This window comes from Panthera leo, chromosome B4 (genome assembly GCF_018350215.1).
Source record: "Panthera leo isolate Ple1 chromosome B4, P.leo_Ple1_pat1.1, whole genome shotgun sequence".
Classification (NCBI taxonomy): Eukaryota; Metazoa; Chordata; class Mammalia; order Carnivora; family Felidae; genus Panthera; species Panthera leo.
In genome coordinates, this window is record NC_056685.1 from 75,675,846 (window position 1) to 75,690,266 (window position 14,421).

At 51.9% G+C, this 14,421-nt stretch overlaps 1 protein-coding gene across 1 annotated transcript; it reads right to left on the reverse strand.

The window, feature by feature from the left end:
• Positions 1-7,881: 7,881 nt before the first annotated feature.
• On the reverse strand, positions 7,882-13,511 carry DHH (desert hedgehog signaling molecule). Its single transcript, XM_042946413.1, has 3 exons — positions 12,929-13,511; positions 9,990-10,251; positions 7,882-9,709 (listed from the first exon to the last, which is right to left on the reverse strand). The coding sequence occupies exons 1-3, from the start codon at positions 13,229-13,231 to the stop codon at positions 9,084-9,086; spliced, it is 1,191 nt and encodes a 396-aa protein (XP_042802347.1). The 5' UTR covers positions 13,232-13,511; the 3' UTR covers positions 7,882-9,083.
• Between the last annotated feature and the right edge of the window lie 910 nt (positions 13,512-14,421).

A 14,421-nucleotide genomic window follows, 5' to 3' on the forward strand; every position in this document is an offset into this window, starting at 1 on the left:
TTGGGGCACTCCCCAGGTATTCGCATGTTGATGGGCAACTGAAGGATATGTGTCTCTAGGCACTCCACAGAAAAATAACCACAATATACTTGCAGGCGTCTTCCTTGCATGTTCCCTTCGTCCGGTCCTCCCCCTCGCTCCTACACCTACTCTTGATTTCTGTTAGTATGGAGATGATAAACACCAATCCATTTCAGAAGAATGGGAAGTACTTAGTTCCTCTTGGGGGACCTTTCCCAATCCAGGGACCATAACCAGCAATGTACGAAATAATTGAATTATAACCTATTAGAGACGGAGGACCTTGGTGATGACCTGGTCCAGACTTTTTCTCCAGACTACAGGCGGAGAAGCCACAGCCTGGAGAAGTAAAGTGAGTCACAACTGCAAAACACAGCGGAAAGAGTATGGACTTTGCAGTCAACCAGACCTGGTGTCAACCCCTAGCTTATTCACTGTGTGATTTTAAGCAGGTTATTTCACTACTCTGAGCCTCAGTTTCTCCTCTATGAAATGGTTGGAACAACATGGTAGCAGATGTCTGACATTGTTTCTGGCTGCTGGCAGAAAGATCGAGTTCCAGGGTGGCCCGTGGCGGCCGTGTCAGCAGTGACTTCCCGTATCCATGTCAGTGTCAGCATTGGTCTGCAAATTGCAGTGTCTAGTGTTCAGTGGCAGGTGCCACGGTGCACTGGCTTGGTTCTGTGATTTGAGCAATGTTTCTGGCTGCATAGCCTCAAAACCCAGGTCTCCAGCAGTCCCTGTCACTTGCTTAAGTCCTTCTAGAACCAAATACTCATTTTTGCATAACTGTCGCAAGAAATAAATGCAATAATGTGTGTGATATCCCAGGTACTCTATTAAGAAAGAGCTGGTACGAGGGGCACCTGGGTGGTTCAGTGAGTTGTCTGACTTCGGCTCAGGTCATGATCTCACAGTTAGTGAGTTTGAGCCCCATATGAGGCTCTCTGCTGTCAAGGTGGAGCCCACTTCAGATCCTCTGTCCCCCTTGCTCTCTGCCCCTTTCTTGCTCTCTCTCTCTCTCTCTTTCAAAATTAAATAAACATTAAAGAAGAAAAGAAAGAGCTGGTACTCAGTGAATTGAAGCCATCAGAATAATTATCATTATTGGTTTGAAAGTGAATTGACAGTTTGGCCAGAGAGGTATGCCTAGAGGAAGGCAGATGGTCTGGCTCCCTCCTTGAACACCACTGAGAAAGAAGATCCTGGGAAGAACACTCAGTCTAGCCAACTTGGGAACTGGACTTGCTCAGGACACCTCCAAATCCTCATATGCTAGAGAAGCCTTACAAGAAGTCCTGAGTGCCTGATCTGGGTCCTACCATTCCAACGGACCCATCACGCTCCCTTCCCACCACCCAGGATCCCTGTGTCCTCTATCTAGGGCACTCCCTTTGAGGTACTAGACTGTTGCCCGAAGGGCAGAAAATTACATCTCTATGAGGGATTTCAGCCAATTGTCTGGAGGCCTGAAGAACCATTCCTGCCCCACCAGTGACTACATATGGCACCTCCCTCACCAAGATCCTCCTGGGCACACAGTAACAACTCTCGTTGACTGAATGGCCCATCTGCCACATTCCATTTTGGATTATAGATTGATATTGGCTGGTCAATTACTCTTTCTCTTTCATTTCAGGCACATTAATATCACACAGCGAAAACTGAGAGAAAGCCTTTTCTCCTCCTACTTACTCTTTGCTCCCTACTTCATTCAATCAACCACCAAGTCCTATCAATCCCACGAATACAAATATTTCCTAGAACTGTCCTTTCTTTCCATCTCCATTGCCACTTCTTTACCTTACCAACATCATCTCTCGTCTGCACCACTGCACTATCCTTTTTGCTTTTGCTCTCCTCCCTGGACTCACTAACTCCTTTCTAGTTCACTCTCCACTCGGCAAGTAGAGTGATCTTTCTAAAATCCAAATTTGGTCAGGCCGCTTCACCAAGCTAAAACCTAATTAAATTAATTTAATCTATTAAAATGATTGTCTGTTTCCCTAGAGAAATGTTAGAAATCCTCAGCATAGTAAAATACCTGTTAGTACTTGCAGGGGCCTGATAAATATTTGTGGAAAGGAGGGAGTCAACTCTCCAGGCCTGGGAGGAAATGCCTTGTTCCTTTCTGTGTTAATTTGCCTTGTTCAAATCTCAGGGCACCCCCTTCTTTCCAACTTCTTGGAAGCACCTCGTTGTAGCCTCTGGCATCTCTTACAAAGTGATTTCCTCAAGGTCACACAGCTGGTGCATAAGCACCAAATGGAATAAACAGCCCTGTTGTTCACAACTGTAGAATCACAGTTAAGGGAGAAGCAATCATGGTTGAAAAGTGACAAATACCCATATGATGTTTGATCCTCCTGTAACACTCCCACCAAGTTTCCAGGCCTTGGTATAGAGTCTTTCAAAGATAAAGGAAATCTACCTCCTCACCCCACCAATTCTAATGGTCATTGAAAATCAGACATTTCAAAGAATAATCCATCCTAGCCAGTTTATCAAGGGATTGAGGGAATGAGAGCAAGGAGGCTCTCATTCCTGCAATGGTCCAGAAGTGCTTTGGGTCACCTGCCCCCAAGAGGAGGAAGGTGGATGACTTTGGCTTTCACTTAGTTCAGGGAGAGGCGCATGAATTTAGTCTCAAAAATTCTACGAGATACTGTAGACTGGCCAGGGACTAGAACAGGGAAGGGATGTGTGTGGAGGAAATGGGATTAATCCCAGCTCAAATGTTGGGTGGAATCCCAGCTGCTGCAGCTGCTGAGGGCTTAACCAGCTGTTCCCTGGGCAGCTGCAATGTTCATCCCAGACCTGGCTCTCAGGATGGCAGCTCTGTCTCAGTTTAGGGCCATCAGCTCCAAGCTAAGCCAAACTCTGCTGAAAGAATGGCTAGAAAGTAAAAGAGAATAGCAGAAAAGGAGCCCCCAGTTCCAAGGACTTCTGTTCGGACACCATGTGGTTTGGAGTCAGATAACTGTGTTCTTAGGTTATGTGGTCCCAAGGAGACAAGTTGAGAGACAGTTTGGGTTTAGGTTTCAGAGAGAAGCAAAGCCAGGGATGGAGGTATCACCTTCAGATCTGTCCCTATCCTCTCCTGCCCTGCTCCAGCATCCCTCCACTGCCCCCCACCATCTGCTCCCATAACACATTCTGTACGGGGATGGGGGCATTTGCCACTTGCAATCAGAACTAACAACACTTGGGCTCCTGGGTGGCTCAGTCGGTTAAGTGTCCACTCAGGTCGTGATCTTGTGGATCATGGGTTCGAGCCCCGTGTCAGGCTCTGTGCTGACAGATCTGTGCTGACAGCTTGGAGCCTGCAGCCTGCTTCAGATTCTGTGTCTCCCTCTCTCTCTGCCCCTTCCCCGCTTGCACTCTGTATCTCTCTCTCTCAAAAATGAATAAACGTTTTTTAAAAATTTTTTAAAAACCTAGCAACACTCACATGCACAGAGGATGACCAACATACTTAAGGATAAAGATGACCTAAAAAGCCCATCTGATTTCCAATTTCTTGTTTAAAATTGAAGTTTGGGGCGCCTGGGTGGCTCAGTCGGTTAAGCGTCCGACTTCAGCTCAGGTCACGATCTCGCGGTCCGTGAGTTCGAGCCCCGCATCGGGCTCTGGGCTAATGGCTCAGAGCCTGGAGCCTGCTTCAGATTCTGTGTCTCCCTCTCTCTCTACCCCTCCCCCGTTCATGCTCTGTCTCTCTCTGTCTCAAAAATAAATAAACGTTAAAAAAAAATTTTTTTAATTGAAGTTTGACACCCACCCCCCCATCTGCTTCAAATCCTACAACTGCTTTTCATCTTTAGGACAAAATTGAAAAATCTTTAAATAGTTCACATTTCCCTTCTACTAAACTGAACTTACTGATGCTCCTTGGGTTCAATTTACTCTTGCTCCCCAACTCCAGACCTTTGTATATGCCATTCCCCCTGCTCGAACAACTCTTACCCATCCTCAGGTCTCAGCTTGAAAGTCACTCCTCATCTATCTCACTGCACTCACCAACAACATTCTGACCACCGTGTCTGTCTTGCCAGGTGAACTATAAGAGCCATGCCTGACTCACTGTCCTCCCCCCACATGGCACAGCACAGTATTTGGCACAAAGCGGGCACTCAGTAAAACCTGACAAGATATTCCCCCTCTGATGTTCATTTGTATACATCAATCAAACCACATATAGAGACAATCACAGCGAGAAGAGAGTCTGCATGTGCTAACTGGCCACACAATTCCCACAGGGAGATACCCTGACCAGCCATAGCCTTCTTCCCACAGACAGCTGCTTCAGTCTCCCAGACAGAGAAGAAAGCTTCCTCCAATATGGTGGACACCACGAAAGCAGTCAGAGCTCTAGGTCAGAAATGTTCGCTTTTCAAGCAGAGTACATTGTTTTCACTAAGACCCCATCTTAGCACTGGCCTCTTCTTACTGCCAACATTTCTGAAGGATTGTATTTAGTCTGTCGGGGCTGCCATAACAAAATACCATAAACTGGGTGGCTTAGACATCAAACATTTATTTTCTCACTGTTTTGGAGGCTGGAAAAGTCCAAGATCAAGGTTCTGGACAATTTGGTCTCTGGTGAGAACTCTCTTCCTGGCCTGCAGGTGGCTGCCTTTTCACTATGTCTTTACAGGACCTTTCCTTGGTGCATGCAAAGAGAGAGATAGTAACTTTCCGGTGTCTCTTCATATAAGGACACTAATCCCATCAGATCTGGACCCTACTCCTATGACTTCATTTGACCTCGGTTACTTCCTTAGAGGCCCCATCTCCAAAAACAGTCACATAGGCATTAGAGTTTGAGCATATGAATTTGGAGGGGGATGTGTACATTCAGTCTATAATAAAACTCAGTCTCCCTTCTCCTCTAATTAAATATATACTTAAAAAATATATATGTATATATTTTTTAAATAAATAAATAAATAAATATCCTTTACTGGTTTACTGGCTAGGTAACTTTAGTTAAGGAAGCCAGCCAGCCACTCAGTGGGTTAAGCATCCAACTTCCGCTCAGGTCATGATCTCTCTGGGTTCATGAGTTCAAGCCCAGCGTGCCCTCAGTGTTGGAGCCCACTTGGGATCCTCTGTCTTCCTCTCTTCTACTTCCCCTCCGTTCACACATGCATGCACACACACACACACACACACACACACACACATACACACGCATGGGCACGTGCTCTCTCTCTCTCTCTCAAAAATAAACATTAAAAAAATTTGTTTAAGGAAGCCAGCCATCCAGGCAGGAGAAAGAAGAGCCAATGAAAATGAGAGGAAAATAGAACTGTCAAAATGCTAGGACTTACTAGTCACTCAGTGAAGGGAATGAGAGTCAAAAACTTTTTTTTTTTAATTTTTTTTTTAACGTTTATTTATTTTTGAGACAGGGAGAGACAGAGCATGAATGGGGGAGGGGCAGAGAGAGAGGAAGACCCAGAATCAGAAGCAGGCTCCAGGCTCCGAGCCATCAGAGCCATCAGAGCCATCAGAGCCATCAGAGCCATCAGCCCAGAGCCATCAGCCCAGAGCCCGACGCTGGGCTCGACCAAGAGGTCATGACCTGAGCCGAAGTCCGACGCTTGACCAACTGAGCCACCCAGGTGCCCCAAGAGTCAACAACTTCTTAAGGGCCTATAGGAGGTGGCCCCATCCATCAAGGCAACCTTATTTCTTGTTATTCCTGCTCCCGTTCTACTACTTACCAGCTGTGGTAACTTGAGCAAGTGACTTAAACCTCTCTTTGCCTCAGTGTCCTCATCTGTAATATAACTCCACAGGGTTATCTTAAGGATGGAATGAGAATGCATGTAAAGGGCTAGAACAGGGCCTGATGCATGGTAAGTTCTGAAGAAACATTTGCTACCTGTAGTTCCACTCCCCAACTGGAACTACATGTAGCCAGCTTGCACATCTTCCTTCCAGATTCCGAGTCGCTCCTCATGTTGTTACTTCTGCCTGGAATGCCCTTTCTGGTCTCTACCACCTACACGCTTTAACGTTCTATCCAGGCCTCGCTGTCTTCACAAGGTCTTCCCTGTACTTTGATGACATTTCCCACCCATTCAATTCATCCTGATTAAGTAACAATGTTGATTTGGTAGTTAACCATCTTATACCTTTAAGTGTACTCCTCCATGGAGGAAGCTGTTTCTTAATATTTTGTGTGTTTTTCATGCGTAATACAGCACTACACTGTAGATGTTAAGTAACTCCTGCTTGAAGAAAGGGGGGGGGGTGAAATGTCTGGATTTGAGGGCTTATAAAGGTCATCTGAACCTTGAAACAGTGGTTCTCAACTCTGGTTTCCCAGTACGCAGAGAGGTCTTGCCAAGGTTACAAAATGCTCTGTAAATTCTCAAAACAAGATTACTTTTAATTATACTTTAGGTTTTTTTTAAATTTCTTAAAAATGTTTATTTATTTTTGAGAGAGACAGAGACAGACAGAGTGTGAGCAGGGGAGGGGCAGAGAGAGAGAGGGAGACACAGACTCCAAAGCAGGCTCCAGGCTCTGAGCTGTCAGCACAGAGCCCGATGTGAGGCTCCAACTCACAGACTGAGAGATCATGACCTGAGCCAAAGCTGGGCGCTTAACTGACCGAGCCAATTATACTTTAGTTTTAAAGCAAACCCAAATCTTTCACACAGCACCTTCTGAAAGCATGTTATGAAATGAAACCATTATAGGGGCAACACGACCCCCAAAATATTTGGGAATCATGGATAAATCCTGCTTCTGGTGGAGTGGTGAGGAGAGAAGTAGACAGAGAATAGAAAGCAGCAAAGGCAGTGAGAAATGGAGCAGATCATGGAAAACATGGACTGAGTGCCTCTTCCACATTGGCACATACACTCATCTTGTCAACAATCCTCTCGGGGTGGTATCATTACCTGCAGGTCTGCCTGACTTCGAGGCCATGCTCTGGGGAAAGATCCACAGCTTGGATTATGTTTCTGAGATTAGGAAAAGGGAGGGGAAGGTGGCAACGGGTACCTGGTATGGATTGAAGGAAATACTGAGTGGAAGGACATTAAAAGTAAACGTATTCTGCTTCCAAATGTTGCCTTTCTCAAGCACTACCTGGAACCCTAAGTATGCTTTGACCTCCAGACATTGAACTCAAGTGTCACAAGGTGAGGGAGATGAGCTGGCTACTTGGATCTTCACAGAATCTGGCTACAACTATACCTTCAGCAACTGGGAGCCACAGAGCTAAACCAGGCACAAGGGATGCAAAAATGCCAGGCTTGGAAGACTTTTCCAAAGGTGAGGCGTGTGGACTCCTCACCAGCCCTTGACACCTGTGGCTCAACCCTGGCAACTTACCAAGCCCTGCACACCATCTTTCACCTCCTGAGATAAGGCTCCTCTGCGCATGTCAGTCCACCCATCCCTGCAGTATATAATTCTCTTTCCTGTGGTCTGGAAGAGAACTGATCCTGAAAGCCACCAGGGGGCGGTGTAAAGCAGGGACCCTGTGGACTGTGAGTGCACAGCTGAGACAGGCAAGGGCTGGCTCCTCAGTGGTACCACCAAACCCCTCCATCCCCCAGACCCCAGACATTACCCTTCCACTGAGGCCCAGCTTCCTCAGAGCTTCCATTCTTAACTCAGGGGCACCTGAATTCCTGCCTGTCTGCTGCATTGGAACCTGAAGTTTCCAGGAACACCCAGGCCAGGGAAGAAAGCCGAGAGAGAGAGAAAACAGGGGGAGGAAGAGGAGATGGTGAAGGAAGCCAGTAGAAACAACTAGGACAGGTGATCAAGAAGGGAACTTGGGGGGGGGGGGGTGCCTGGCTGGTTCCGTCGGAAGAGCATGAGACTCTCGATCTCAGGGTCACAAGTTCCAGCCCAACTTTGGGTGTAGAGATTACTACTACTACTAATAATAAATAAGATTAAAAAAGAAGGGGACTCAGGTTGTAATACCTATATGCTCTTGCTTGGAGAGCCTCCCCTTGTACCCCCAAACACATACACCAGGGCTTGAAGCTGTTCTCTGCCCACAGCCCTTCAGGAGAGGTAGGTTCCAGCCCTCTGTGCCCGTTCTTTCTCCTGACCAAGAGTGTGTGGGAACTATCAGTTATAAATTAGCCAGGGATTCCCAAGGGTCATCAGTTGGTCCAGTGGCATCCCAGAATAAAACACGGGACCCATCCAGACCCTGACACTAGGGTAGAATGGGAATGAGGTTGATTCACGGCCTTTGGGAAGGGACCAGGATTGCAGGCTAACAATCAGGGACCAGAATTCTCTGGGCATCAGTAAGTCAATGGCCAGAGACCTTGCTGGAACCCATATGAATGAGAAAGGACGTTCCTGGACCCTCTTGCTCCTTCAACAACCCTGTCCCCTCCAACATTCTGTATGGAACCGTCGGGGCAGAAGGATGGTGAGAGAAGGGACCAACAGTCTAGAAAAGGGTATGACTCATCTGGTCTCCTGGTCTCCGGAGCTGATCAATTGGGCCCCACCCTCTGAGGGGAGGAAGCAGGTGGGAAGACCTGCTGGGGTGGGGTAGGAGGAGTCAGAAGGAAGGTATTGCCTCGGAGTTCCCTTTCTCCACTCTGGAGGTGAATTACTCTCTGAATAGAGATATTTTGCAATAAGCTCCTGCAAGCCTTCCCTTTATTAGCCCACCTGTAGGAAAATGTCAGACGTCAGATTGGCTGGCTGTGTCAGACAGTGTTAACGCCGTGCCCTGGCCCCTCACCTTGCCAGGCGGGGCAAGCAGATCATTATATTACAATTTATAAATAGAAAATAAAATAAAATAATCGGGTGGGGCCGAGGCACTCGGGAAGAGGTGAAATAGTCCTCGTCAGGGAGTACCCACCATCAACCCCGTCTACCTAGGACCAGGGATCTCCTCTCAGCTGGAGGTTGCCCCTAAACCAAGCAGTCCAGTCTCGCCTCCATTTTTTTCCCCTATCCCTTCCTCCCCCCGCAGTCAGCCTCCTCTGCTGCCCACATCCCCAGATCTCAGCCCGAACGCCCCGGTTTCAGCAGGCGCCTCTGGGTTTCTGGGTCCGCCGCGCTCAGCCCAGCAGCTCCTCCGCCAAGCGATAGAGGAACCGAGAGTACCAGTGCATGCCAGTCGGCTGGACGGCCCCGCCGGGAAGCAGCGCCCCCAGCGCGTGTAGCAGGCGCAAAGGAGCGAAAGCGCGGTGCGCCCACTGATGACTCTCCAGAACCGCGTAGCACGAGGCCAGGACGTCGTTGACCAGCAGCGTGCCGTGTGCTGTGAGCGGCGCGAACACGCCAACTGCTTCCTCGCGCGCCACGCGGGCTATGCGTGCCGGCCGAAGCGCGTCCCCGCCGGGCGCCAGCACCGAGTCCCCCGCCCGCAGCCGGCGCGCGAACACGGGCGCAAAGTCGCCCGGTGCGGGCGCTGGCCCCCGAGCGGCGAACACCAGGTGCCAGGGCGTGAGCAACAGCTTGCGCGGAGGCCGCTCGGTCTCCACAGCCACGAAAGAGGCCCGGCGCTGCAAGTCCCGGTCCAGGAAGAGCAGCACGGGCGTGGGCACCACCCGGCCTGCCGCGTCTGCAGCCAGCACCCAGTCTCCGCGGTGCAGTTCCCGCAGGCCCTTCCGCTCTCCGCTTCGCAGGCGCACGGTGGCATTTCCCGGAAAGCAGCCGCCTGCCCTGACCGCCAGTGAGTTATCTGCAGGGAACATGCACAGAGATGACTGAGTCAAGACCAGCGGTTCCAGGATGTACAGATTCTCAAAGACATGGGTCGAGCCCAGCCGCAGACCTCAACCAGTCCTGGGACAGAATGTAATTTCCCATGGATCTGGCCCCAACCTGGGCAGAAATGGAAGGATGGTTTACAACCCTAACGCCCACTTGGTCTCCCCTAGGGTCGCACCGGAGAGGTGCAGCCTCTGTTTCCCGGCAGGAGCCCCCTTTGGGTGGACCTCACCACCCACCCCCTACTGTACCGGCTTTGACCGACACGTGGACGTGGTTGCGGGACTCGTAGTAGACCCAGTCGAAGCCGGCTTCCACTGCCAGCCGCGCCAGCAACCCATACTTATTGCGGTCGCGGTCGGACGTGGTGATGTCCAAGGCACGACCTTCGTAGTGGAGTGAGTCCTGAGCATGGTGGCCATCTTCGTCCCAGCCCTCGGTCACCCGTAGGCGCACTCCGGGCCACATGTTCATCACGGCAATGGCCAGCGCGTTCACCCGCTCCTTACAGCGCTGGCGGGGAATAAAGGAGTCAGTCTCCTCACTACCACTCTCACCTTAGGGGCAAAAGGGACCTGGACGGGAGGGTCGATTGTTTTCCTGGCCTCACTCCACTCCCTCCCAGGTTTTGAGTGTCCCGGAGAGGTGAGAATCCGAATAGGTGCAGTCGTCAGTAAGCACTCCCTTTCCAGAGCGTTATGGGAGAACTGTGGGGTGCCCTCGGAGACTGATAGGGGGTGCCTATACCTAGCTCTTTCCCCACTTTCGACGCCCGCCCCTCACTCGTTATGGGACCTCGGCTCAACCTGGAAGAGGGCAAGAGTTGAGAGGGCGGGTGGAAGCTCGGTCAGGGAGGGGTTGAGCAGCCTGGCTCCCGGAGAGGAGCCCCTGTTTGAGCCTGGCCCCCGCCCCAAGCCCCGGCTGCCCTCCCTCCGCCTGATTCATCTTTTGTTTCGTTGCCTTCCCTGGCACCGGGCATCGCTTCCTTCCTTCCTTCCTCCTCCTCCTTTCGGCCCCTAGCATTAACCCCTTCGTGGTGCGAGTGCCCCCCACAGAGGTGCCCAAGCGGAGCCGTGGGGGATCAAGGCTGCTGGAAAAAGGGTTTGGGTGGCGGGGGCTGCGCGAAGTACAATGGCCATTCTCCGGGATGACTTAACCGAGCGAGAATCCCGGGCCGAGGCCGGGGACGCGCCGGGAGAAGCGGACTCAGCAGCTCCATCCACAAAGGCGCTTTTCAGCCGCCCCGGCTCAGGGAGAGGAAAGGGCAGAAAGCCGCGCCCCCCATCCCTGCTCCCGCCCGCCGGGCCCCCTCCCCCAGCGCGACCAGCCCTCCCAATTCCGACTCAGGCTCTGCCAGCCCGGAGAGCCCCGTCTTTCCATCTCTGTTCCAGATGCATCCCAGAAAGGCGTGGGAGTAGCACCTGAGATTAGCAGGAGCTGCCCTTGCGCGGAACTGGGGGGCCCCCTGCAGGGTGGGAGTGGAGAGGAGGGAAAGCATCAGTGGCTGGAAGCCTGCACCCGGGGGAGTGAGACCACGGTTATCTGGGCGGCTCTAGTCTGGGAGCCGGAGACCTTGGCACGCACCATAGCACGGACGCGGCGGGAGGAGGCTCGGAGAGGACAGCTTCCTTTTCTTCTCCTCGCTCCGACCTCTCACCTCGGACTTGGTTTTCTCCTAAGTGCCAGAGGGGCACTTTCCCCCTTCCCTTCTTCCCGAGTTTTCTACACCTCCGCAGGGTTGGAGAGCAGGGGAGGGGAAGACAGGAAAAGTGGTAACTCCTTCCAACTTTTTGTCGTTCTGTCCCCTAAGGAGGCCCTGAGGCCTTGACCTGCGGGGGCAGCAGCCCAGTGCAGAGCCAACTCAATGGAGGCCTTTTGCAGCCAGGGTGTGGGAGATAAGCAGGACTGAGGGGTTCCCAGGCCCGTCAGAGCCCCTCCTGGGCCTGTCCCTTGCTCTGGCCCCTCTGCTGCAGGTGGCAGCCAGAGGAACAGGTCACAATATTCCATGACCAAGGAGGGAAGGAGTGTCCCCTTCCCAATCTCTGAGTAGAAGTAGAAGGAATTCTTTCTCCCCTGGACAGGTTTTCCTAACAAAGTAACCTGGAAAACTATGGCAATTAATCGGAGGAAATCCGTACCCCTCCCTCTCCCCCCACCTCCCCACTCCATACACAATTAGGTGGTGTAATGGAAAGTGTATAGGACTTAGAATCAGGAGTCCTGAATTCTAGTCCCAGCCATGCCACTAATTAGTTTTTAAGACTTTGATTAAATCGCTTTTCCTCTTGGGGCCCAGTTCTCAGCTGCAAAATTGAGGCGGGGAGGTGGAAAAATGTGACTTCCAAGTTTCCTTCCAGTTCTGACATTTAAGATCACTGGCCAGAGGTGGTCCTTCACCCCTAAGGTATTGCTCACCTCATCCTAGGTCAGTTAGATTCCAGTCTGCAGCAGATGCTTGCTGCATGGTAGTTGAATTTAATCTTCAATTTCAAGGAAAACCCCTGAGCTAAGCTGAGCTTGAGGGATGCCTGGAACACTTTGATTCTCAGGTGGGCCCATCTCTTCTTCCCACTGAGGACTACTTTTCACCCAAGACAGTCGTTTAGACTCTAGAATAGCCTTGCCTTGGTTCTAGGGTGCCTCTCCCATGCTGAAGACAATTCCTGCTCAGCCCCTTCTCAGGTAGATGACCTGGTGACCTAACCCTTCGCCACCCCTTTCTCCTTCAACCTCTTCAATCTCTTCAAAGCCCACAGATCTTTTCCACAATCAGGTCAGGAGCCAGGCTAAGGGTAGAGCTTTCTGTCTGCTGCCTAGCCAGCTCCTGGCCCCCAGCTCACCCCAGCCCTTCCTGCCTGGCTCGGTAGCTGACCCCCGGTCCACGCCTCAGCCATTTCCCGTCTCGCCTGCCGCCATCCTCCTTTCCCCGCCCTCTCTGTCTCTCCCAGCTTCACTCTCACTAGTCCCTCCTCCCCTCCCCATTCGAGCCTCTCCCTATTGGGATCCCTCCAGATTACTTAGTCCAGTGAGCAAAGGTGGGTTTTTTTTTTTTCCCTTGGGGGGGGGGAATGGAATGGTGGGGAGAGATTTTGAGTTTAAGGTCCCTATAGATGAAACCCAGCTCACCCTTCCGGGGCTGCCGCAGGAACTGGCAGTGCCCTGGGCGCAGGTGGGGAGAGGTCCTCCTTACCTCGGTCATCAGGCGGTCTGCACCACTGTTCTCCTCATCCTTGAAGATGATATCCGGGTTGTAGTTGGGCACCAGGTCCCGGAAGCGCTCGGAGCCCCTTGCCACTCTCCCCTCTGCCGGCCCACTGGCGCCTAGGGTCCGCTCAGGCATGCTGGGCACAAATTGCTTGTAGAGCAACGGCACGAGCTGCTTGCGCACGTAGCGGCGCCGGCCAACCGGTCCCCGGCCGGGTCCGCAGCTCTGGGCAGGCAGCGCCAGAAGCGCCAAGCAGCACAGGGGCACCAGCCTGGCCGGCAGCGCCATGGATGCAGAGGACTCAGGCCACAGGGAACGTTCTTGTCCTCACTAGCTCGCCCGTCAGTTGGGCATTTCCCTAGGCACCAGAGAGCCCAGCAGGCAGAGCTGCCCCCAGAGTGCCCTAGAGCTCTTGTGGCTCTGCGCACCTGGCTGCCGCTGGCTCTGCCCACATGCCCCCGGGGGGTCTGGAACCTGCTACTGATGGGCCATCATAGCAGGGAAGGGGGGTCGTGGGTGAGTGCCAGCCCAGCCTGGCTCTGCTGCCCGGCTCCTGCGCTGCCAGAACTCCCCGGCCCCGCCTTAAGTGGCCCCTGGCCCCGCCCCCCGCCCTTCTCCCAGGACCGTCCCTCCCCCTCCCACCGGGGCGGGGGCTCTAGTCGGTCACCGCTGGTCCACTGAAGTGTGTCCCATCCTGGAAACTGGGCAGGCACCTGTCTAAGAATTCCTAGCAGCTTTTCAGTCCGTAGCTGCCTGAATAAGCATCCTTCTACTCCCAAACCTAAGCTTGGCACCAAACCACCCTCCTCTGATACTTGAATTGGATCTTTACTGTCCCAAAGCCTATCCTGGCAGGCCATTGTCCTCTGCTATCATCCAGGAAGTATGGGTTCCAGTTTCTACCCAAGGCCAGCCAAGCCCTTTGGGCATACAACCAGAGCCTTTCTTCCCACTGGTCCTCCCCAAACGTCCCCCACTTTTCATCTCTCCTCAGCAGTAACTAGGACTGGAAGAGGTTGGGTACCAGCGGACCATTTTCTCTGGTAACTCTGCAGCTTTTTTCTGAGAGCTTCCCCCAGAATCAGGGACAGAGTTTTGTAGTTATTATCTAGCTCTGGACTTCAAACTTCCACCCTGTCAAACACCCAAAGGCTGCTTCTCTTCTAATGCATAACGTTGTCAGGTGGAAGCTGCTGGAAGGTAAAGTGAGTACAGGTACAGTCTCTAACAGGCTAATGGATGCTTCCCTTCACCTTCCATCTAGGCATCTCTCTATAGCTTTCTCCCTCTCTGGACCCCCTAGGGCTCTGGTTCCAGCCATCTAGGTTCATCTCAGAGGCTTTGAGCCTGCAACACTTCACCCACCAATCTATTATTGTTTAGAAACCACTGTCTCTAAGAAGCCTTGCCTGATGTCCTGACACTGCCCACCTGTTTCCCTGAGAACCAGTGATTAACTGTCAACCTTTGTGGTATGT